Genomic DNA, 23,042 nt, shown 5'->3' on the forward strand with positions numbered 1-23,042 from the left:
TGAGAAAACTAGATCAAAAGATAAAAAATTTCGAAAGTTGAAGTTGATTACGTTTTTATGACCCTTACTCTTTTGCTCTTCGATAGTGGAGCGTGACTTTTCTTTTCAACAGAAACAAAGTGAACTTGAAAAGAAATCGAAAAAAAAATCAATGTAAGAGAAATCAAAATTTAGCGTGACCAAATTTTCAAGACTTTCCAAAGGAAAGAAAAATAATTAAAAAACCAAGATCTATATAAAAGCATTCACTACATTCATGACTCTTAACAAGCGAAACAAGTTTTTTTTTAAAGAAAAAGCTCTGTTTTCTGACCGATTAGAAAGCTCTAGGTCAGTGCTGTTGCCAACGGATATCTTAAAGAACCATAGCCAGCAGACAGATAGAAAAGAGTTAATGAACGCACATAAACAGAAAACATGGATATCAGACAGTTGGAAAAGAGTTAAGGAACGCAAAAGAACGGAAAAAGAATACACACTTGTATTTTTTGAAGAAATTTTAATTTTCAATGTCAAAGCAAAAAACCTAAATTACCTAAATTCACTTTGAAGTTCTGGAATATTTTATTTATAATTGATAGTTGTTGATAAAAATTAATTCAATTTTGATAACTGGATCAATAGATAAAGTTTCTCTATCGCTGGGAAATCTGATTAGTAAATTCTATTTTTGAAAGTACAAGTCGATCACGTTTTTATCATCTTAACACTTTTGCAGTTAATTTAAGGCTCGTAGAATTTTCCTTACCTTTAACTAAGGAAATTAATTGAAATTCAAAAAACATCACAGATCAAACTGCGAAGAAGTAAAATTGCGCCTGAACAAGGCTTAGGACTCGTCAACAAAAAAAAAACGAAAAAAAAGATCATCGCGACCTGTATAGGAGTCTGAACTACATTCATTGACTCTTAAAAAAAACGTACTTTTTTTAACACAGAAGCTGAGCTTCGCAAACACTAGGGACAAGACAAAAAACATCTTTATAGGGTGAACTAAAAGAAAGGTTAAGCCTCGTATTAGTCAAACTTGGCTGAAACAGAATATTTCCGGTTTGAAAAAAAAAACAGTTCCTGGTCAGATTCGAACCAAGAACTTCTACCGTCCAAGTCATATGCGTTTCTTCCAGGCTATGTTCGCCGGGAACTCAAAAAAATTTAAATTCGTTATAAGCCAAGATACAAAGGATTCTGTTGAATAAGTTGTTAACCAGAAAAAAAATATATTGGTTCCAGTTTGATAACGCTTGATAATCGCAAGCGGGCTCTTTTTCCTTTTCTTCCCCCCACCTGCAAATTTTTACATGTAAATTTGTTGATCATCTTGTCCGATTCTTATGAAAATTTACATACAGACTAATAAGGCACTTGCTCTCGTAATTGTAAAATATAGCCAACAGACAGTTAGAAAAGTGTCAATGACCGCAAATAAAGAGAAAAAAAAAATTTTAAATCTCAACTTTCAATCTTCTAACAAAAAACAGATTCCGCTAAAGTTCTTCGATATTCTAGAAAATTTTTGATGTACACTTTTTTGATTAAAGCAACTCATTTTGAGAAAACTAGATCAAAAGATAAAAAATTTCGAAAGTTGAAGTTGATTACGTTTTTGTGACCTTTACTCTTTTGCTCTTCGATAGTGGAGTGTGACTTTTCTTTTCAACAGAAACAAAGTGAACTTGAAAAGAAATCGAAAAAAAAATCAATGTAAGAGAAATCAAAATTTAGCGTGACCAAATTTTCAAGACTTTCCAAGGAAAGAAAAATAATTAAAAAACCAAGATCTATATAAAAGCATTCACTACATTCATGACTCTTAACAAGCGAAACAAGTTTTTTTAAAGAAAAAGCTCTGTTTTCTGACCCATTAGAAATCTCTAGGTCAGTGCTGTTGCCAACGGATATCTTAAAGAACCATAGCCAGCAGACAGATAGAAAAGAGTTAATGAACGCACGTAAACAGAAAACATGGATATCAGACAGTTGGAAAAGAGTTAAGGAACGCAAAAGAACGGAAAAAGAATACACACTTGTATTTTTTGAAGAAATTTCAATTTTCAATGTCAAAGCAAAAAACCTAAATTACCTAAATTCAATTTGAAGTTCTGGAATATTTTATTTATAAATGATACTTGTTGATAAAAATTAATTCAATTTTGATAACTGGATCAATAGATAAAGTTTCTCTATCGCTGGGAAATCTGATTAGTAAATTCTATTTTTTAAAGTACAAGTCGATCACGTTTTTATCATCTTAACACTTTTGCAGTTAATTTGTGGCTCGTAGAATTTTCCTTACCTTTAACTAAGGAAATTAATTGAAATTCAAAAAACATCACAGATCAAACTGCGAAGAAGTAAAATTGCGCCTGAACAAGGCTTAGGACTCGTCAACAAAAAACGGAAAAAAAAGATCATCGCGACCTGTATAGGAGTCTGAAGTACATTCATTGACTCTTAAAAAAAACGTACTTTTTTTAACACAAAAGCTGAGCTTCGCAAACACTAGGGACAAGACAAAAAGCATCTTTATAGGGTGAATTAAAAGAAATGTTAAGCCTCGTATTAGTCAAACTTTGCTACGTAGAATTGCATTCGAACCTGCAATCTCGAGATTCGGTGTCTCATGCCCTGCCCTGTTGCCTATGAACGCTTAAAAATCGGCAATTAGATGTCACAAGTAAACCAGATACATATGCTAATAAATTGCTAATGCGATGGAGCAAAAAAAGCACTAAATACAAATAGACACAAATTTGCAAGTAATGGATTTGAATATAACAAACTAAAGACGTCCGCAATTAATCTGCATGTAATAAATTGGAGAGTTTGAAGCCACATTATGTATCAATTTTGCATTTTATAAATTTACACAGTTGTGAAGTTGCACTTCGCATACAAAAGCAAAAATATGAACGATAACGCTACTGGGAAAAACTGAAAAAGTAAAACTTTGAGTCTATAAAACTTCATAAGTGACAGACGCCAATTATAACACATTAGTAGTACCAGTTATTTTGAAAAAAAAAATTACAAATTAACATGCCGCAATTTATAGAGCGGACGCATTTAAACTGGTATACGAAAAATTCCTTAAGAACATCCGACCTGCCCAGGTTCGAACCCTCTTATTTTGTTGCGGGTCTCCTTCCCCTACCTCTACGGTACAGATCTATGATACCTTGAAGCTAAAGTGCTACTAGAGGTCCAGTTGGAGGTACCATTTTGACATACTTTGTGTTGTTTTGATGCGGGATGAAGAAGGTAGTTTAAAAAATTTAAGCATTGGGCTTCACCCAAAACCTTGGTTGTTGCTCTTTTAAAAAATAGTGAACAAATTTGTTATGTTTCAGTTCAAAGTTAAACGCTTAACAGTTTATACACGGAGGCTTTTTTCAACCTGTTGCTTTGATTAAGCCTTCGATATCAGATTGAGTTGTTTTCGAGAAGTCAAAAGTTTAACTAAACGAAAAAGAAATCAAAACATTGACTTCTCTGAAGGCTATAATTTTTTGTGTTAGAAAAATCGAACAAGAGAGCCCTCTCAGCCTTTTCTTTTTTCATTGAACCTAAAACTTCAGGTTGTAGAAAAACTGCTAGAAAAACTGCTAAAAACTGCTAAAGACAAATCTTTGACTTTTGAACTGCAAAAAAATGACTTTTTCGAGGGTCATTAGTATTCGTGTAAATAACTGGGCGTAACCGCTTATGAACTGGAGCTTCCCACAACCCGTTCTTCAAACTGAAACCAGTACCTCAGATTCGCGAGGGTAGTTATTCAGAAAAGACAAAAAGTTTCAAAAACAGTCTAAATTCTACTTTTCCGAGGGTCATAACTTGTTGTCTAAAAGAATTTGAGCGTAACTGCTGATGCAAGGGAGCTTCCAACAACCTGTTCTACCTAATGAACCCAAATTTGCAGATTTTTCGAGAAAATGTATAAATCAAAAAGAAATTCCCCAATGCCATACATTTTTCTCAGACCCATTTTAATCAAATAGGAACAATAGGCCACCTTAGGCTTGAAATACCTGTTTGATAGTTTATGAAATTTTTCTATTGATGCGGTAGGACAAGAGTAACTTCAAAAACGGAACCATAGCAAAGAAAAGAAAATCCCAGTTTAATTACTTCAAAATCTGTTAATTTCACCAATTACTTCAGTTTTCTTAAAAATGAAGTGATAACAAGAGCTTGTTAGGTTGTAAAATGCTTAGTGTGGGTAGTTTTGCAAAGAGAAGTGAAAAAAATTCACCCCCACACACTTTTTCGAAGGCTGCAGGAAAGTGGGGTAAAGTAAAAAAAAAAGAGGATAGGGGAGTATGCAAGCGCACAGGGGAATGGCCCTACTTCCCATTAGCACCACTCTTTTGAAAATCGGTAAAGTAGTTTTTGAAAAAACTAAAGTTTTCCAAAGCGTCTCAAATTTTCATAATTCATTTTTATCAAACAGGAATTTGTAATGTAATAGTCTGTGTTAATATCCTTAGCATTGGTAGTATTTAACAGCTGGCTATTGATCATAATGAACACTTTCAAAATGAACACAATTGTCGCAACAATATATGCGTCGCACTAATATTTGAGACTTAGGTTGAAAAAAAGTGAGTTCATACTATAACACAAGCATTGCTTGTGTAAAAAAGAACTGAAAACAAAAAAGATTAGTTGTTTCATGTTTATATATTTGATCTAAAGAATTCATTGTTTGGTTGATATTGAGCATTTGAAAATTGATTGTCAGTCTTATCGATCTCAAAAAACCACCGAAAATTAAACCCGCCACAATAAGCTGAAAACTGAACAAAAACTTTCACCGAAGGTTTATTGAGAAAAATTGCAGGTACAATCAATATAGGATCTACGAGTACCGACAGAGCTGAAACCGACATCCATGAAGCCGAAACAAAATCAGTCAAAATAGCAAATTCTAAAAATATGCAAACAATGGTAAAATTTCTGGATATGGCATTTACCAGTTATACAAGCATTAGTGCTCAGTAGTTGCTTGCTTTTTCAAGAAATTGAGCACGATTCGCGAATTACGTTATTATCCCGAAAGAAAGTCTAATTTCTAATTTGCCAACGCTTGCTAATTACAAGCGAAATAAGATTTGTCAATAAAGCTGCGTGTGTTAGTTCTGAACTTGTAGCCATTTTTAATCTCAATTAAATTGAAATTGAAAATGAAACTGAAAGTTGTTTGAGCTTCGGAAATTTTTGAAATCAAGTTTTTTTTATGTTGTTTGAAACAAATAGCTTTTCTAGGCTCATTTGATGAATTAAAAATTGTAAGACTACACCAAAAGAGGTACCAATATTTGCTATTTAAATTAGAAAAAAGAATAGCCATACTATTTCACTGACGCCCAGTAAAATTCTCTGGTAAAAAAACTCAAATTTCAAACAAATTGATGGCCTATTTAAAGTTCTTTGAATTTCTAGAATAATTTATCATTGAAACTTTTAAAATAAAATTACCTCAAAATGAGAAAACTTGATCAATGGGTGAACTTTCTATTTCGCTGAGAAATTCGATAATTTAATTCCAATTTCGAAACTAGAAGTCGGCTACGTTTTTTAACCTTTACACTTTCACTGTTCGTTAGTGGAATTTGACTTACTTTTAGCTGAGTAAATGAAATGAACTTACCAACCCAAAAAAGTAACTTTGAACAAACAAACCGCAAAAAAGTAACTTTGAGTCTGAACAAATTTTAAGAATTTTCCTGAAAAAATCATTGCGACCTATAGAAGAGTCTTAACTACGTTCATATGAACACATAAAACAATTAACTTAATTGCAACAATGAAAAATGAGAGTTTCCTAATAGCAACAAGAGTAGCAGATGAAAATTGACAACAAAATCTTTAGAATTGTGCTGAGGATATATTTACGAAAGCGGTTTCCGATTTTTTGAATTTTTTCTTTTAATTTTGTTTTGCTTTTTAGTAAGAGAGATGATGATCGATTAAAATAAATTCTTCTAATTTATGATTTAAAACCAAAATATTGTAAGCAATAGAAAAACTAAATCGAGGTTCAACCATTTCATTCAGTCCTCCAAGTGATTGGTGTAGAAACGGAATAAAAACAAGATCATTTTATGTCGTCGCCAATTTGATTACTTTTTCGAAAATATTGGCGATTTCAGCAAAAACCAAACGTGAACATTATCATATCACTACTTTTCCTGGTTTTTCCTTAACCATTTTTGCCTTTAATTTAAATGAAGCCTCATTGGCTACCAGGAGAAACGTGGGATGTTTGTCCTCTTTAGAAATTCGAAAATCTGCGAACTCAAATTCTCCCTTCAATTTACAGCATCACCGGAACCAATGCATCTACCCCTGGTGCTATTAAATTACAATATCCTCTTTTGAATTTTTATTGTTTTTTGGCCAAAACCTTGTATAACCTTGCATAAATAAAAACTTAGGCTGGATTTTGTTTTCGTGTTTGATTTAAGTGTTTTGAGAATGCTCGGAAACTCAATTTTCCGTGCTAAAAAGAAGTTCAACTACAATTACACTAAGTTTCATCGTGTTCCAGCTAAAAGACCTGGTTAACGTAAAAAAAGCATTGAAAAATTTATTTAACATTTTTATTAAATAACTATTCGAAATAGTGACACAATATTAAGTTTAACACGGACCAACCACAAGTACCGGTACCATTCATTGACTATACTGATCTCGGCAACTCTAGCAATAAAACATTAAATATCACAATTATGATGCTTTGTGGTCTCTGGTGCTAAGTTTGTTTTTGATATAATTCGTTGGATGCTTCGTCTCATTCTTCAGGCCAGTAATGTCATAAAACAATTATTAAGCATTTCCTCCTTCGCTTTCATCTTCAGGGTTTGGCGACCTCATGCCTCCGAATTGTTCACGCAGTCTAGCTACTTGCTCAGGGTCCTCCCTTTCAATTTGTTCTGCTAAGTGTTGTCCCCTAGTCCGAATAAATGTAGTTCAATTAAGACGGGCAATTAAAGTTCGGAAGAATTCCTCATGCACGAAGGACCCAATGCGTGAAAGTTTTGTCAACCAATCAGAGCTTAGTATTTTAAAAAAACGAAAGAAATATGTGATAAATTCAGTCAGTTTTTGACAGCTTTAAGGGCGTTGTTTGTTTAAGAACTATCGTGCATTCCGTCCTTCGCGCATGACAATAGCCCCCTTGAAAATCATCAACTTCCTTTTTGGGTAATAGCATGGTCAAATTACAACACAAGCTTAAAATACAAGCTCTTCAAATTATACTAGCCATTAACGCACCTCTGGAGCGTCAAAAAGATTGACAGAGAGGCAAAGCACACTTGCGAGAACACGACCAAAAAGCAGCTTTATCAAGAGAAATAAGAAAAAGTAGAAATAAGCCTCGAATTAGCAAAAACTTGGTTACGTGTAGGATTCGAATCTGCGACAAACTGCAATCAAGAGGTTTTGAGACTCACGCTCAACCCACTCAGCCACGCAAGCTTAACAACCGAGCAACACTAGTCACGCATAAAGTAACTACATATGCTAATAAATTGTCAATACTATTCAGCAACAGTGGCATCAACTACAAATAGACTCAATTTTGCCAGTAATAATTTGCTAATTTGGAATATAACAAACTGAAGTCATCCACATTAACTTTGCATGCAACAAACCGCAAATCATAAGGCCACATTATGTATAAATTATGCCTTTCAAAAAATTGCGAGATATATTGAGTTAGAAAATTTCTAAATTCGAGTTTTCATTATTGTTATGTTGTTCGAAACCATTCACTTTTTTCAGTTCATTTGATGAATTAAAAATTCATCAACTGTGTTAACTTATTACTTTCGAATGTCAAAGCACATGCTATGTAAAAACTGTAAAGGTACCCAAAAAGTGGCACCAATATTGCGACTTAGGTTGGAAAAAAAGAAGGTTCGTACTAATACACTAGCTTCACAAAAGGTAATGAACGTGAAAATTTATTAGAAAACCTCTAACTAGGACAGTAAAAACAGTTCAGCAGCCATAATTTGAGTCCAGATATAAACCCCCTAATAGCGCCCAACCATAGTAGTGACAATTTCAAACTTTCTGAAGTTTTTTGATCTAACCTTTTTGAAAAATCAATAAAAAACGGCATATCTCTGTAGCTTAGATGATTTGAGCAGTCAAACTTGGAGGCACGATCTGAAACCTGTGAGAGCACCCTCAAAGCACCTCACTATAGTTTTTCTAATTCAAATTTTATCTCGGAAACTGAAACGATATCAGCAGTCAAATTTGAAGGAAAAAAATTGCAACCCTTGAGACTACCCTGGCAGCAACCAGCTTAAGGGATGAGAAATTCTCATTTCGTGAAATTTTTGAAATTTCTGATAATTTTTGAAAAAATCATAAGCTGGTCTGTTTGGTTTTGAAAAAGTCGAAACCAAACAGACCAGTTAACTATTCGCAAGATGATAATTTTGATTGCACAAATAGATTCTAAACACAGAGGCTAAGCGGAGCTTCGCGTCACTTGCGATACCACGAAAATTGCATTGCAAGATAAACTAAAAAACTTCAAAATGTTGTCTGGAATGAAGTTCTATTTGCGGAAAACACGCCCAAAAACACATTCGACGGCTAAAGAAAAAAACTGAAACCTATTCGACGTTGCAGAAACTTCGAATTATTCATGCTTACAATATTGAGATACTGATTGCATCTAAAATGGAATGATAATGGATAGAGGGGGCATAGAATGCATGGAATAGTTAGTAGTTTATAATCATTTTCTGATTTTCTGGATTTAGAAGCTTCGAATGCGATGAAATAAATTGCATTTTGCGAATTTCTGTCCTCGCAAACACCAATTTGGTTTTATGTCGGAGTCGTGATGGTCGTTGATACTCTAAAATTTGCAATCTTTTAGACAACCCAACTACAGGGCTGCGAATTTTAAAACGTTTTTAAATCTAAGTTCTCTGAAAACTTAAAAAAAAAGAAAACGTTATATCTCGAAACTACGAGGATCTGAGCAGCCACATTTAAAGGCAAGGTTCGCAATCTCTGCGAGTATTTTGACATCACTTAACTACCGCTTCGGGAATTTCAAACTTTGTGAAAGTTTTTAATTTGATTTAAACAAAAATTTAAAACGTGGGATAAAAAAAATTTGGGCATTGATAATTGGGGGCCACACCCGCAACTCCTGAGGAAAACCTGACAGTATTCCACAATTGAGTTTCATATATTAAACTCGGAGAAATATCACCGAATACTGACTGGAAAATTGAAAAAAAAATCTTCACCATTGCAATATACGATATCTTAAACGTGAAAAACTTCGTTCGTTAGCTTAAACATGGTTTTGTTTTCCGACTGCGTTTTGATGCAGGTATGATATGTATTGGTCGCTACGTTAATTGATTCGAGAATCGGAGCAGCTAAGAACTATATTAAGTGGAAGAATTCGAATTTTTTAAGTATCGGTCGTCAAAAATTTAGTTTGTCTAAAACATTGTGAAATTGAAAGATTTGATTGGCTAAATACACAGCATTTGGTTGTTAAATAGCTAAAAAAACTAATCAAACGGAAAAATGAAAAAAAAATGAAATGTTTTTTTTGCACAGTTTTTTGGATCAATCTATTATTCTTGTGTACCTGCCCAACAAATTTTTTCGTAACGTTATAATATGCAAATGAGTATGTTAAACAACAGCCACTGCAGTTAACTTTAAAATTCAGAATATTCGCATCGACAAACTTTCTCCTCAGACTCGCAGTATTTCTCTGCCTGAGCATTGATATCGTTCGATGAAGTCAACATAAAAAGAGCAATCATAATTTTGTTAATCATAACTCTCATAACGCCTCCTAAGAATAACTTTCACGACGCCTCCTAAGTTGCAATCATAACTTTCATGACGTTTCCTATGTACAATTGCTTACCTGGATTGATTTAGTTAAACCAAATCGAGTGTCCAACATTTCATTCACTCCCCCGAGTGAGTTGGTCTAGAAACGGAACAAAAACAGATCAATTTGTGTCGTCGCCAATTTGATGACTTTCTCGAAAATATTGGCGATTTCAGCAAAAAAGCAGTGAACATGATCACTACTTTTCTTGGTTCCTCCTTAGCCATTTTTTTGCCTTAATTAATTTAAATTGAAGCTTTATTGGCTACCAGGAGAGAAAGGAAGGATAGACGTCCTCTTCAGGAACTCTCCCTTCAATATACGGCATTGCCAGAACCAATGGATCTACCCCTGGTGCTATTAAATTACAATATCCTCTTTTGAATTTTTATTATTTTTGATAGGTAACTAGTTTTTGGCTAAAACCTTGTATAACCTTGCAAAAATACAAACTTACGCTGGATTTTGTTTTCGTATTTTGAAAATTCTCAGAAACTCAATTTTTCGGCCCTAAAAAGTGCAACTAGAATTAAACTAAGTTTCACCGTGTTCCAGCCATATGACCCAGTTAACGTGAAAAAAAGCATTGAAAAATTTATTTAACATTTTTATTAAATAACTATCCGAAACAGTGACACAATATTAAGTTTAACACGGAACCAACCACAAGTACCGGTACAATTCATTGACTATCCTGATCTCGGCAACTCTAGCAATAAAACATTAAATATGACAATTATGATGCTTTGTGGTCTCTGGTGCTAAGTTTGTTTTTGATATAATTAGTTGGATGCTTTGTCTCATTCTTCAGGCCAGTAATGTCATAAAACAATTATTAAGCACTTCCTCCTTCGCTTTCATCTTCAGGGTTTGGCGGCCTCATGCCTCCGAATTGTTCACGCAGTCTAGCTACTTGCTCAGGGTCCTCCCTTTCAATTTGTTCTGCTAAGCGTTGTCCCCTAGTCCGAATAAATGTAGTTCAATTAAGACGGGCTATTAAAATTCTGAAGAATCCCTCATGCACGAAGGACCCAATGCGTGAAAGTTTTGTCAACCAATCAGAGCTTAGTATTTAAAAAAAACGAAAGAAACATGTGATAAATTCAGTCAGTTTTTGACAGCTTTAAGGTCGTTGTTTGTTTAAGAACTATCGTGCATTCGGTCCTTCGCGCATGACAATAGCCCCCTTGAAATTCATCAATTTCCTTTTTGGGTATTAGCATGGTCAAATTACAACACAAGCTTAAAATACAAGCTCTTCAAATTATACTAGCCATTAACGCACCTCTGGAGCGTCAAAAAGATTAACACAGAGGCAAAGCTGCGCTTCGCAAACACTTGCGAGAACATGACCAAAAAGCAGCTCTATCAAGAGAAGTAAGAAAAAATAGAAATAAGCCTCGAATTAGCAAAAACTTGGTTACGTGTAGGATTCGAATCTGCGACAAACTGCAATTAAGAGGTTTTGAGTCTCACGCTCTACCCACTCAGCCACGCAAGCTTAACAACCGACCAACACTAGTCATGCATAAAGTAACTACATATGATAATAAATTGTCAATGCTATTCAGCAAAAGTGGCATCAACTACAAATAGACTCAATTTTGCCAGTAATAATTTGGAATATAACAAACTGAAGGCATCCACATTAACTTTGCATGCAACAAACCGCAAATCATAAGGCCATATTATGTATAAATTATGCCTTTCAAAAACTTGCGAGATATATTGAGTTAGAAAATTTCTAAATTCGAGTTTTCATTATTGTTATGTTGTTCGAAACCATTCACTTTTATCAGTTCATTTGATGAATGAAAAATTCATCAACTGTGTTAACTTATTACTTTCGAACGTCAAAGCACATGCTATGTAAAAGCTGTAAAGGTACCCAAAAAGTGGCGCCAATATTGCGACTTAGGTTGGAAAAAAAGAAGGTTCGTACTAATACACTAGCTTCACACGTGTAATGCACGTGAAAATTTATTAGAAAACCTCTAACTAGGACAGTAAAAACCGTTCAGCAGCCATAATTTGAGTCCAGATATAAACCCCCTAATAGCGCCCAACCATAGTAGTGACAATTTCAAACTTTCTGAAGTTTTTTGATCTAACCTTTTTGAAAAATCATTAAAAAACGGCGTATCTCTGTAGCTTAGATGATTTGAGCAGTCAAACTTGGAGGCACGATCTGAAGCCTGTGAGAGCACCCTCAAAGCACCTCACTATAGTTTTTCTAATTCAAATTTTATCTCGGAAACTGAAACGATATCAGCAGTCAAGTTTGAAGGAAAAAAATTGCAACCCTTGAGACTACCCTGGCAGCAACCAGCTTAAGGGTTGAGAAATTCCAATTTCGTGAAAATTTTGAAATTTAAAATTTCTGATAATTTTTGAAAAAGTCATAATTGATGTCTTATCTCGGAAACTAAAAGGATTTGAGCAGTCATGTTTGGAGGCAAGATTTGCAAACACTTAGAGTAACCTGGAAGCACCCAACTACACAGTTGGCAATTTAATATATTGTGAAATCCAAGTTTTCTAGAAATTTTGAAAAATAAAAAATCGTCGTATCTCGTAAGCTAAAAAAAATTGGGTACTCAATTTGGAGGCAAAATTTGTTGGTGAACCCTGTCAGCATCCCACTGTTGGGTTGCTAATTTCAAAATTGAATAAAAAAACACTGAATTCAAACCTCAAAATCAAAAAAAAGCGATATAGCTTAAGTGTGAAAAAATTATTTCGATAAACATGCCAAAAAAGACGTTATAAAAGCTAAAGCATTGCAAGATAGTAAAGCACGCATTTACAGATATTTTTCTAATTTTAAACCGTTAGGCACTAAAACTGATAAAAGAACACTTAGAACTTATGAAACATAAAAAACATTATCGCAGAAGACCTTTTGACTCAGACCGCCTCAAGCTCTCAATTTAAGCCAAAGTAGAATTAAAAACCGGTTTGCATTTTTACGGCAGAGAGAGAAGAGGTTTTAAAAAGCGGTATGACAACTTTGGGTTTTGAGCAAAGTCAACTCACATCTGAAGGAACGCATTCATGTTTGGGGGCTCCCCGTCACCGGTCCCCCCGCTACTTCCACTGCCACCGGGGTTCTGCTGCATGGCAGAACTAAAGCTGAAACCAAACAGACCATTTATAAAACTATTCGCAAGATGATATTCGAAATAATTTGGGCAATAATTTTGATTGCACATATACATTTTAAACACAGAGGCTAAGCGGAGCTTCGCGTCACTTGCGATACCACGAAAATAGCCTTGCAAGATATCAGACAGGAAAGGAAAAGAGAGCCACTAAGGCCGATGAAAACAGAAAAAAAATTCTAAGAAACCACAACTAAAAAACTTCAAAATGTTGTCTGGAATGAAGTTCTATTTGCGGAAAACACGTCCAAAAACACATTCGACGGCGTTTAATGAAAATTCAAAATTTATTCTTGAGCGAAAAAAGTTGTTGTCATAAAAAAGTTCAACTATAAATTCTTTTCTGAGATTTTTAACGTTTAGTGCAACCGGAGGAAAGCATACAGAGTATGTTTTCCTCGAACGACCCAAAATTAGACGAGTAAGCGATAAAATATAAGCGGAAATCATTTAGACCAAAAATTTTTTGTAGGCGAAAAAAATCAAAAAAGGACAAGATTACAATGTTTTTTGCAATCCGGAGGAAAGCATACAAAGTATGCTTTCCTCGAACGACCTAAAATTAGGCGAGTAAGCGATAAAATATAAGCGGAAATTATTTAGACCAAAAACTTTTTGTAGGCGAAAAAAAAACAAAAAAAAAGGAAAAGATTACGAACCGTTTTGGCCGAGTGTTCAATAGCCTTAGTGGTTTCACGGGCTAATTATCCAAACCTAACTTGAAACTCTCAGTTTGAAAATAGGTGCTTTGAAAGAAGTTAAGACACTTACGCGTTCATAATTTGAGGGTTTTGCATAAACTTAGTTGCCTGAAACAAAACAAGGAGTCTCACGTCACAATGAATTCAAACGGATTTTTTTTTCTAATAACGAAACGATTAGCAGCGCTACGATATGCTTACCATGTTCATAAATTCGGGATTGGACAGAATATTGCCCAGACCACCGCCAGCAGCTCCACCCATCAAACTGCCTAGGTCCATGCCGCCCAAAGTCGCCTAAAACCACAAACAAACCATTCTTCAACTTCGTTCATAGGCGTTCAAAAAAACTATAGCTCAATAACGTTTTAAAAATCTTAAGCTCTGTCTGTTATGACTAAAAAAGTTCTATTAGAATTTTCACAATTTGATAGAATATTTTGCTTCAAATCTTTTTCATTCTTCACGTAATATTAAAAAATGAAGCGCTAATTAGCTAAAGTTCATTTTTTAATTTGTTCAATCACCGGAAAAAACCTTATTTTTTTTTTAAAAAAAAGAGTAGAAGAACCGATTATCATGAGTCCGAATTTTTTCGAGCTGGTAACACTCGGGTTAGGCGTGTTCTTGATTTTTACATGGTTCTGACTTGAACAAAAACGTGCCTAAGGGAATGTGACACCATTTGAAAATCCGGTTGCCAAATTTTAGAAACAATATGCGCGGTTTATTGGGAGCGGGGCAAAAGTCTGACTTAATAAAAGCAAACAAGATAGAAATACAAGTCAGTTCACTCACGCCAGATGATGGCGGTGCAGATGCTGCCTTTGCCGCCAAGTCCTGTGCAACCTTCAGATTATTCTTATAGCTTTCATTCGATGGGTCGAACTCCAGAGCTTTTTGGTAGGCCTCGATTGCCTTTGCGTACTCTTTCATCTCAGTGTAAGCTAGCCCCATTCTGCCGTGGGCCTTACTATATTTGTCGTCTATCCTTAATGCCATCTCGCAGTCATCGATGGCTTGGCTGTGGTTACCCATCTTACTGTGAGCTGCAGCTCTAGATAAAACAGCTCAATTTCAGCATTATACACAGAGGCGCAGCGGAGCTCCGCATCACTTGTGACACAACACAAACATAAAAAAAAAACAGTTGGAAAACAATAGATGAACCAAAACTTTCTCGATAAAAGAATTTTAGGGACCCAGCTAAAGCTGAAAGTACCAGTTCGATATTTTCAAAAATTGTTATACTGATGAGGGATGACATGGGTAGTTTTAAAAATTTGACTTTGCCCATACCTTAGCTGTTTCTTTACTAAAATAAGTTAGGATTTTTCCCACGAACATAGCCTTTTTCCAACAAAAATAAACGAATATCCGCTTCTGCAGCAAACACTCTCACAGCCGGTTCTTTAGATTGACCGGTTAATCTCGGGTTTATAGGGTAATTTTTAAGAGAGGTCAAAAAACTTCTAATAAATGGTCGAAAATTCAAAACCGTCTCTTTACAAAATCTTTAAGTAAATAAAGTAGATCGAGGTCGCTTTTGCAGAAAGATTCCCAAAATCTGGTTTCTCGGTTAAACACTTCAGCTAAGAATTATAGTTTTCGAGAAAAGTCATAAGTGTTTAAAAAACGGTATAAATTTCAAAACTTTGGACATTTTTGAAGGCCACAACTTTTTTCTTAAAAAAGATAACCTTGATAACTTTTGACATTTTTGAAGGCCACAACTTTTTTCTTAAAAAATGGGAGTCGCCGCTAATGCAAATAGGCTTTCGACAACCTTTTGCTTTGATTAAATCCTTGATATAGAGAATTGACAGGATAGTTATCGAAAAAAGTCAGAAAGATTCCTAAAAACAGTCAGCAAATCAAAAATTTGTCTTTTCGTCGAAGCATAGCTTTTTGTGCAAAACACTTTGAGCGTAGCCGCATATGCAGCACAGATTCACACAACCTGTTATTTTGATTGAACAAAAAAATTAGACGTGGTAGGATAGATTTCGAGAAAGGTCAAATAGTTTCAAAAACCTTAACAAACGAATATCGCTTTTTCCGAGGGCGTAGTCGAAAATGCAAGGAAATTTTTCACAACCCGTTATTTTAATTGAACCCAAAATCTTAACTTTGGGAGGGTAGTTCGAAAAAAATCGAAAAATTGCAAAACGGTCGAAAATCCAAATTTTGAGTTTTCCTAGGGCCATAACTCTTGTGTAAAAAAATTTGACATAACCGCTCATGCAGGGGAGCTACCCACAACCCATTCTATCTATTGAGTCCAAAATCTCAGATTCCGGAGGTGATTGAGAAAATGAGAAGTCCAAAAATATGGGTCAACTATTCCCCCACAGACTATTTCGAAGGCTGTAGACAGTAGTATAAAGTAAACAGAGACAAGAAAATTATGCAGGCACACCGGGGGTAGACGGTCTTTACAAGAATACCATTTTTTGTAAATATCTTTCATAACTAAATTTTTTGCAAAAAGTGAAAAAAAAACATTCAAAAGCGTCTCAAAAACATTTAAACCTCCATACATTTCATAATTCATGTTTCTATCATGCAGGAAATCTAGGAACATATTCCGAGCGAGAAATTTGAATTTCAAATTAGCAACGGAACGAAACTTACTAAGCCGAAACAAAACCGACAATCTTTGAGCAGAATTCAGTTGAGCCAAAATTAATGCTTTTCAAATTTTAAGGTTTGAGCCCCCGCTAAAACTACAAAAAAAAACAACACTTGCAATCACAAAGATACTTGCTTAAATCGCCATAAAAATCCGTGATGACGCAACCTAAGCCAAGAAAACTTGAGCAGACAAACTAATGTCCTTTAATTCAATTTTTACGGGAAACAAACATTTAATTTCACACATACTGAAAAAACAAGGTCCTGCCAGTTCTCGAACCCCAGACCTCAAAAAGCAATGGCAACTGCGTTACCTACAGTCTAAGTAGGAAGAAACCTGGAAGTTATTGAGGTTCAGTATTGAAACAAGCGCAATTTCCCCATTAAAAAAACCGTTCTTACAAGAAATTGCACTTGCTTTAATACTCAACTTTAATAACTTCCAGGTGAATACGTTACCAAATCAATTTCACCAAGAGTTATCAACGTTTGATGACCCACGCTAGACGAAATAAGAAGTTTGACAAGTGTGTTTTTTATACTTTTATAAGATAGATATTAAAACGGTATTGATCGAAAAATTTTAAAACGAGATGAAATTTGCACTTGTTTCAACCTTAGGGTGCATTTTTATGCCTAATACTCACAAGCATGATTTGATGCTTGAAATATGAAGCATTTGAAAAATGAGTGATATGTATGATTACACTTGCAATAGCAAGTGCCGTATAATCGTGAACTAGACTTTTCCCCATAAACAACCTTTCTTACAAAAGTCTAGTTCCCTATTATATGGCACTTGCTATCGCAAGTGTAATCATACAAATCACTCATTTTTCATACATCAAATGCTTCATATTTCATGCATCAAATCATACTTGTGAGTATTAGGGATGAAAATGCACCATAAGGCTGAAACAAAGGCAAACTTATCTCGTTTTAAAACTTTTCGATCAATACCGTCTTAACATCTATCTTATAAGTATTTAAAAAAATAATTGTCAAAGTTCTTATTTTGTCTAGCGTGGGTCATCAAACCTTGATAACTCTTGGTGAAATTGAGTTGGCAACGTATTCACAATTATAGATATTCAAGGACACATACCTGTTGCTATAATAAACAGCATTGCGTGGATCATGTTCAATTGCAGATGTGTACTTGGCTACTGCTTCTGAATAGGATTCTACTTTCATTAATTCATTACCTGAAACAAAATCATCTGACATTTCCACAATTACCGAATTCTGAGCATCGATTCAATTTCAATTGACAAAGGTCAACCGAAAATTTATCACAGGTAAATTTCACTTCATATTCTTTAAGTACCTTCGTTTTTGAGTTTCTCAGCTTCTGCCTTGTCTTCAGGGGACGTTGGCTTGTCGTGTTGGACTAGATATGCTTCGAAGATGGACTGGATGGAAGTTGGTGTGAACAAGTGTCTTCTATCTTCTGGATTGGTAAGTGATACGCTGTACACGTTCTCTAGACACTGTGTCGCCACTATAAACATAAAATAAGCAAAATAAAAGCTCAATGACCAAAGATTCTGTAATTGATTTCTGTTCAAAGAAATCTATATTTTAATTAGATAACAATTTCATAAGCCTTCACCCTATTTCACTTGATATACGAAAGATGGTTACTCCTAACTAAATGACAGGGAAAAAACAACATTTTAAAACTTTTCTGGGGACCATACACTGAGCGCTCTAAATCGCAAGAAATTTTAATTGAATTTGTTAAACACAGGCTAAGCGGAGCCTCACATCACTTCTAAATACAGAAATAAATGGAAAAAATGTTTATTTTGCTTCGACTACTAAAAACTTTTCTGATAATTTACACAGATTTCTAACACATTTAATCGTGTTTTGGATTATCAAAACATAGCAACAACGGTATACAAGCTTCACCGACAACTCGTAAGCTCATAGAAAAAAAAAGTTTTTTTTGGAGAAACGATTTATATTTTCATATTTTACATTTAAGAAGTCGTGAGTTAGAAGGATGCTGCGAGCTAAGCAAACTACCAAAATAATGATTTCGTCTCAAATGGCATCATTCTCAAATGGCATAAAAATAAAAAAAAATCCCAAATTTCATGCAAAAGTTGCATTAAAAAAATCGACAACAAATTTTTCGTGAACAAAGTGAGAAAATTTGTCAAGTTGTCTATTCAAATGTTGATTGACATTCTATCGTGAAAAAATTGTGAATTTTTTATCACAAGCAACTAGCATAAGCTTGCGGTTATCAATAAACTTCTTGTGTTCAATTTTTTTGATAAATTTGTTGCTTAAAATTGGTTTGGAAGCAATTAATTCCAAATCTTGTTCACATGTTCTCGTTCCTGACAAATTCTTAGAATTAGAAAGTGATAGAAAACGTTTAATTACAATGAAAACTTGAAACTTTTGCCATTTGGGAAAAATTTCCACTTTTCTCCCATTTGGGAATTATGCCATTTGGAAAGTTACCAAAATAATGAACTTATTGCAGACCATGCTCATGATTGAACAAAACATTAAACACGTACGATACAACACAAACATAAAAAAACATAGAAAATCGAAAAAAGTAAATGTTGAAAAACACCAGGGAGCCAAAATCTTCGTATTTCTCGATAAAAACTAGGGGCCAAGCTAAAGCTTGAATTACCTGCTTGATACTTTTTGAATTTGCGAAAATACTGAAGAAGAATGAAATTGACTTTGCCCAAAATCTTAATTGTTTCTTCACTAAAATAAGTTTGTAACATTCCGACATTCCGAAAGACAACACTTTTTTCCAAAAAATGCTCGTCTCTTCTGTAGGGTAATTTCTAGAAGATTCTAAAAAAGGTCAAAAGTTGAAAATAGTGACTTTCCGAAATCAGTAACTTTTTCTGCAAAAAAGGTGGTTGCTTAAGCTGAGAAAATTCTCAAAACAGGGTTTCTCGATTGAACACTTAACCCAAGAATTGGAACGGTAGTTTTCGAGTTAAGTCAAAAAATTTCCAAAAAACCGTCAACAAATCAATAATTTACTTTTTACGAGAATCATAGCTTCTCGAGTAAAACATTTAAGCGTGGTAATTTATTAAAAGAGATTCACACTTTTTAATTCGATTGAGCCCAAAAATTCGGATTTGGGAGGGTAGTTTCCGAGAAAGTTCAAACTTCAAAAACGATAGAAAAAAAACGTATTCTTTTCCTTGAGACATTACTGTTTTTGTAAAATAAGATTGGGTGTATCCGATTAATCACAACCCATTGACTCGATTGAACCCGAATTTTCAGATTTGGGAGGGTTGTTCTTGGGACAAGTCCAAATCTTTCCATTAAAAAAAACGTTCAAAAACTCAAAATTTTGACTTTTGAGAGGGCAATGACTCTTGTTTAAAAAATTGGGCGTAACCGTTCATGCAGGAGGGGGGCTTCCCACAATCGGGTCTATCCATTGAATTTAAAATATCAGATGCGTGAGGTGATTTTTGAGAAAACGAAGCAAGTCCCAAAATATTGGTCAAATATTCATCCACGAAATTTTCGAAGACTGTTGACAGTGGGGTAAAGTAAAAAGATACCATGGGATTACGCTGGCGCAAAATGTGGTAGGCGATCTTTTCAGTGATACCGGTTTTTTGATAACCGGTAGTGTTGATTTCGCAAAGTGAAAAAAAATTCCAGAGCGTCTCAAAAAATAAAACTAATAAAAACCCAAATCCTTGCATTTTCATGATACTTTTTTTACATAGCAGAAATTTTAGGAAAAAAACGCCAAGCAAGATATTTCAATTTCAAATAGTAACGGAACAAAACTTACCAAGCGGAAACAAACCTAAAAATCGTTCAATCTTTGATCAGAAACCAGTAGAATTGTTTGGACTACAAAGAACAGGGACTACAAAGAACAGCACTTGCAATCACCATGGTTTTTGCAATCAACACAGGAAGATTCTTTGATGTGAGAACTAAAGCCAACAAAACATGAGCAGACAAGCGAAAGTCCTAGTTCAATTTTACCGTAAACTTTTATAAATTTTCATACTTATTGAAGAAAAGGTCCTGCTGGGACACAAACCCCAAACCTTCACGTGCATAAGCAACCACGTTACCTCCAGGCTAAGCGGAAAGGAATCTAGAAGTTCTCAAGGTTCAATTTACAAGCGAGTGATATTTCTTGTAAGAAAAGTGTTCAGGGGAAAAAGTCTAATGACCGATTACAAGACACTTGCTCTCGCAAGTGAAAAGAAACAAGAATGGCCGGTTGCAGTGCACTTAGCTCAAGTTCCGGCAATATTCATATAAAAAAGAGGTTTTATTCAAATTAGGTTTTATTCAAATTAGTGTCGTTTCAAGAGGGTGGTGTGATTCGGAAAAAATACGATCGCATAGAAAATTAGTGAGTTAGGCATTACGGACAACATTTGTCTTTAAAAACCAACAAATAGTGAACACAAACATTTGCAAAACAATTTTAACTTTTATAGAAAACCTTGTTTGCCTAATTAACGCTAAATGAAAAATGCATAACAAGTTTTCTCTTTAGTAAAAGTCTACAAAAAGTTAGATTCCATTTAAAAAGAGCTACTCGAGCGCGTTACTCCTCCGAAATTAGACTAAATTTTCAAAATTTCCAAAACGTGTCGACACTAGGAAAATTTTATATTGTAGTTCGAATTATGATTAGAAGGTTTTTTTAAGTGATATACCACTAGACAAAATCAGTGATGAAAACTAAAACACATCCGAAAACAAAGTTTATGCCCATTTTTCAATGGTCAGAACAATAATGTAACAGAGGGCTGAAGCTAATAACAGCAAGGAGAGCAGGATGCTGTGCAAGTAGCACTGAAGGTTCCGGCCATTTTGTGAAGTTTTTTCTTCAAAATGCGTCGTTTTTTTGTTTTTAGTATGATGATAGAATCTAAATGAAAGCCTAAAACTTCGATGTTAAGATTAATTAAGTACATTTGTGAACAATTTTCCGAATCAAATAAAGAAATTAAAAACTTTGTTTTCGTTCTTAACGTTTTATTCCAAAGCGCTAAAATAATTCTCGATAAACGATTTTACTTAGGTAAAACTAAGTTAAGTTAGTTATTCAGTGAATTATAAAACCAAGAAATATAAGCCAATAACAAATTAGTCACAAAATCTTTATTCAACCGACATGGGACGAAAAATCAAACTGGGTTTTTCTCGACACTTCTCAAATTTGGTTAGAAAAAGTTATTGCTCGTGTAATGCAGTAAAAAAACCGCAATTCTTAATGAAAAGTAGCGCAAATAAAATGGCCTGCAGCACTGCTATACACGTCATTGCGCCAACAAGCAATAAGCAGACACTAGATAGTCCAAAAACTTGATTTGTTCACAGAAACTTCTAGTTTGTAATAATTACAGGCCCTGGGCAGCTAAACGACAATAACTAATATTTTCTATTGAACGTCTCAATTTTCTTGCAAATTTATAAGAGTAAATCCCAATAGCAAGAAATTTGCTCTCGCAAGTGTAAATAGCCACGGAAATTTGTTTGGAGTGCATTCCATTCGCAGCTGTTTGAGGAATGGGCTAACCTTCGAGACTTTCCTTGGCGTCTGAGTCCACCAGGTCAGAGTTCATTTCATCATTGAGAAAGGTGAGCATGCTGAATATCAGCTTGCGCTTGCTGCTACTGCTACTATCACTGGCCATATTGAACCTGCTCAATCAAACACAAACAAACAACCAAGATCTGAAAATACGACACGAATATTACAATCACTATGGTAAGCAAAATTTACTTTAAAAATAGTCTTTTTATGAGGAGAATCACAACCAGTAGATTTTACACTAAACAAATCAGCTATACATAGCAGGTAATTACAGAATCGGCTGTGAAATTTAAGCAATTGGGCCGACTTTCAAAAATAGTTCTTTTTGGCAGGACTCTTTGCAGGTCCATTAAATTGATTTACTGAGCTTTTTATTACGTGAAAAATCGTATTTTGGCAGTTCTGAGAAAAGTTGTCAAAAATGCCGTTTTGAGCGCTTTTAACGAAGTCTATATAAAAAAAAACATTTTTTCAGAACACTTCATTTTTAAACCATTTTTATGCTTTGAGACTTTGCTTTTTTCCAACTTTTGCGACTGACACTTTTTCGATAAAACTAATCCAAGTTGAGAAAACTGGATCAATAGGTTTCAGTCCACTGGGATACCTATAAGTTTGATTTCCTTTTAGCAAATGAATTTGAAATGAACGTTACAAAATATCCATAAAAATAAAAACCACGAAAAAAATCATCACGACCTAAATAAGCGCCTTCACTTCGTTCATTGACACCTAATAAGTTAATAAAGTGAAATTCGCAAAGCTTTTCTTGAAAAATCTTCTTCAGTCTAATATTCAATTCAAATCGGTGTTAAAAGTTTTAAATGTATATCATCATTAGCATTACTCCTTAATCATTTTCTGATAGGGATGGTCTTTGATTAGACCAAAATTCACTGGATCTGTCTCGTCTGCCCAGTCATCTGGAGGAACTCCTAGTTCTTCGTCCGTCCATGAATCCGGAGTTATTGTCACGTGGTTATCCAGAAAGGGTATTACGTCATAAGGGTGGTAGTAGAAAGAGTAAGAAAAGCCGGCAACCATTAACGCCAGAAGGATTTTGCTTGTTTTAGTGA

The 23,042-nt window shown here is 34.5% G+C and overlaps 1 protein-coding gene across 1 annotated transcript; it reads right to left on the bottom strand.

The window, feature by feature from the left end:
- Positions 1 to 10,473: 10,473 nt before the first annotated feature.
- LOC134840147 (small glutamine-rich tetratricopeptide repeat-containing protein beta-like) lies at positions 10,474 to 22,102 on the bottom strand. Its single transcript, XM_063855852.1, has 8 exons — positions 21,949 to 22,102; positions 17,716 to 17,889; positions 17,494 to 17,593; positions 14,553 to 14,811; positions 13,956 to 14,051; positions 13,825 to 13,862; positions 12,929 to 13,024; positions 10,474 to 10,851 (listed from the first exon to the last, which is right to left on the bottom strand). The coding sequence occupies exons 1-8, from the start codon at positions 22,064 to 22,066 to the stop codon at positions 10,728 to 10,730; spliced, it is 1,005 nt and encodes a 334-aa protein (XP_063711922.1). The 5' UTR covers positions 22,067 to 22,102; the 3' UTR covers positions 10,474 to 10,727.
- Between the last annotated feature and the right edge of the window lie 940 nt (positions 22,103 to 23,042).

Source organism: Symsagittifera roscoffensis, chromosome 2 (assembly GCF_963678635.1).
Source record: "Symsagittifera roscoffensis chromosome 2, txSymRosc1.1, whole genome shotgun sequence".
Classification (NCBI taxonomy): domain Eukaryota; kingdom Metazoa; phylum Xenacoelomorpha; order Acoela; family Convolutidae; genus Symsagittifera; species Symsagittifera roscoffensis.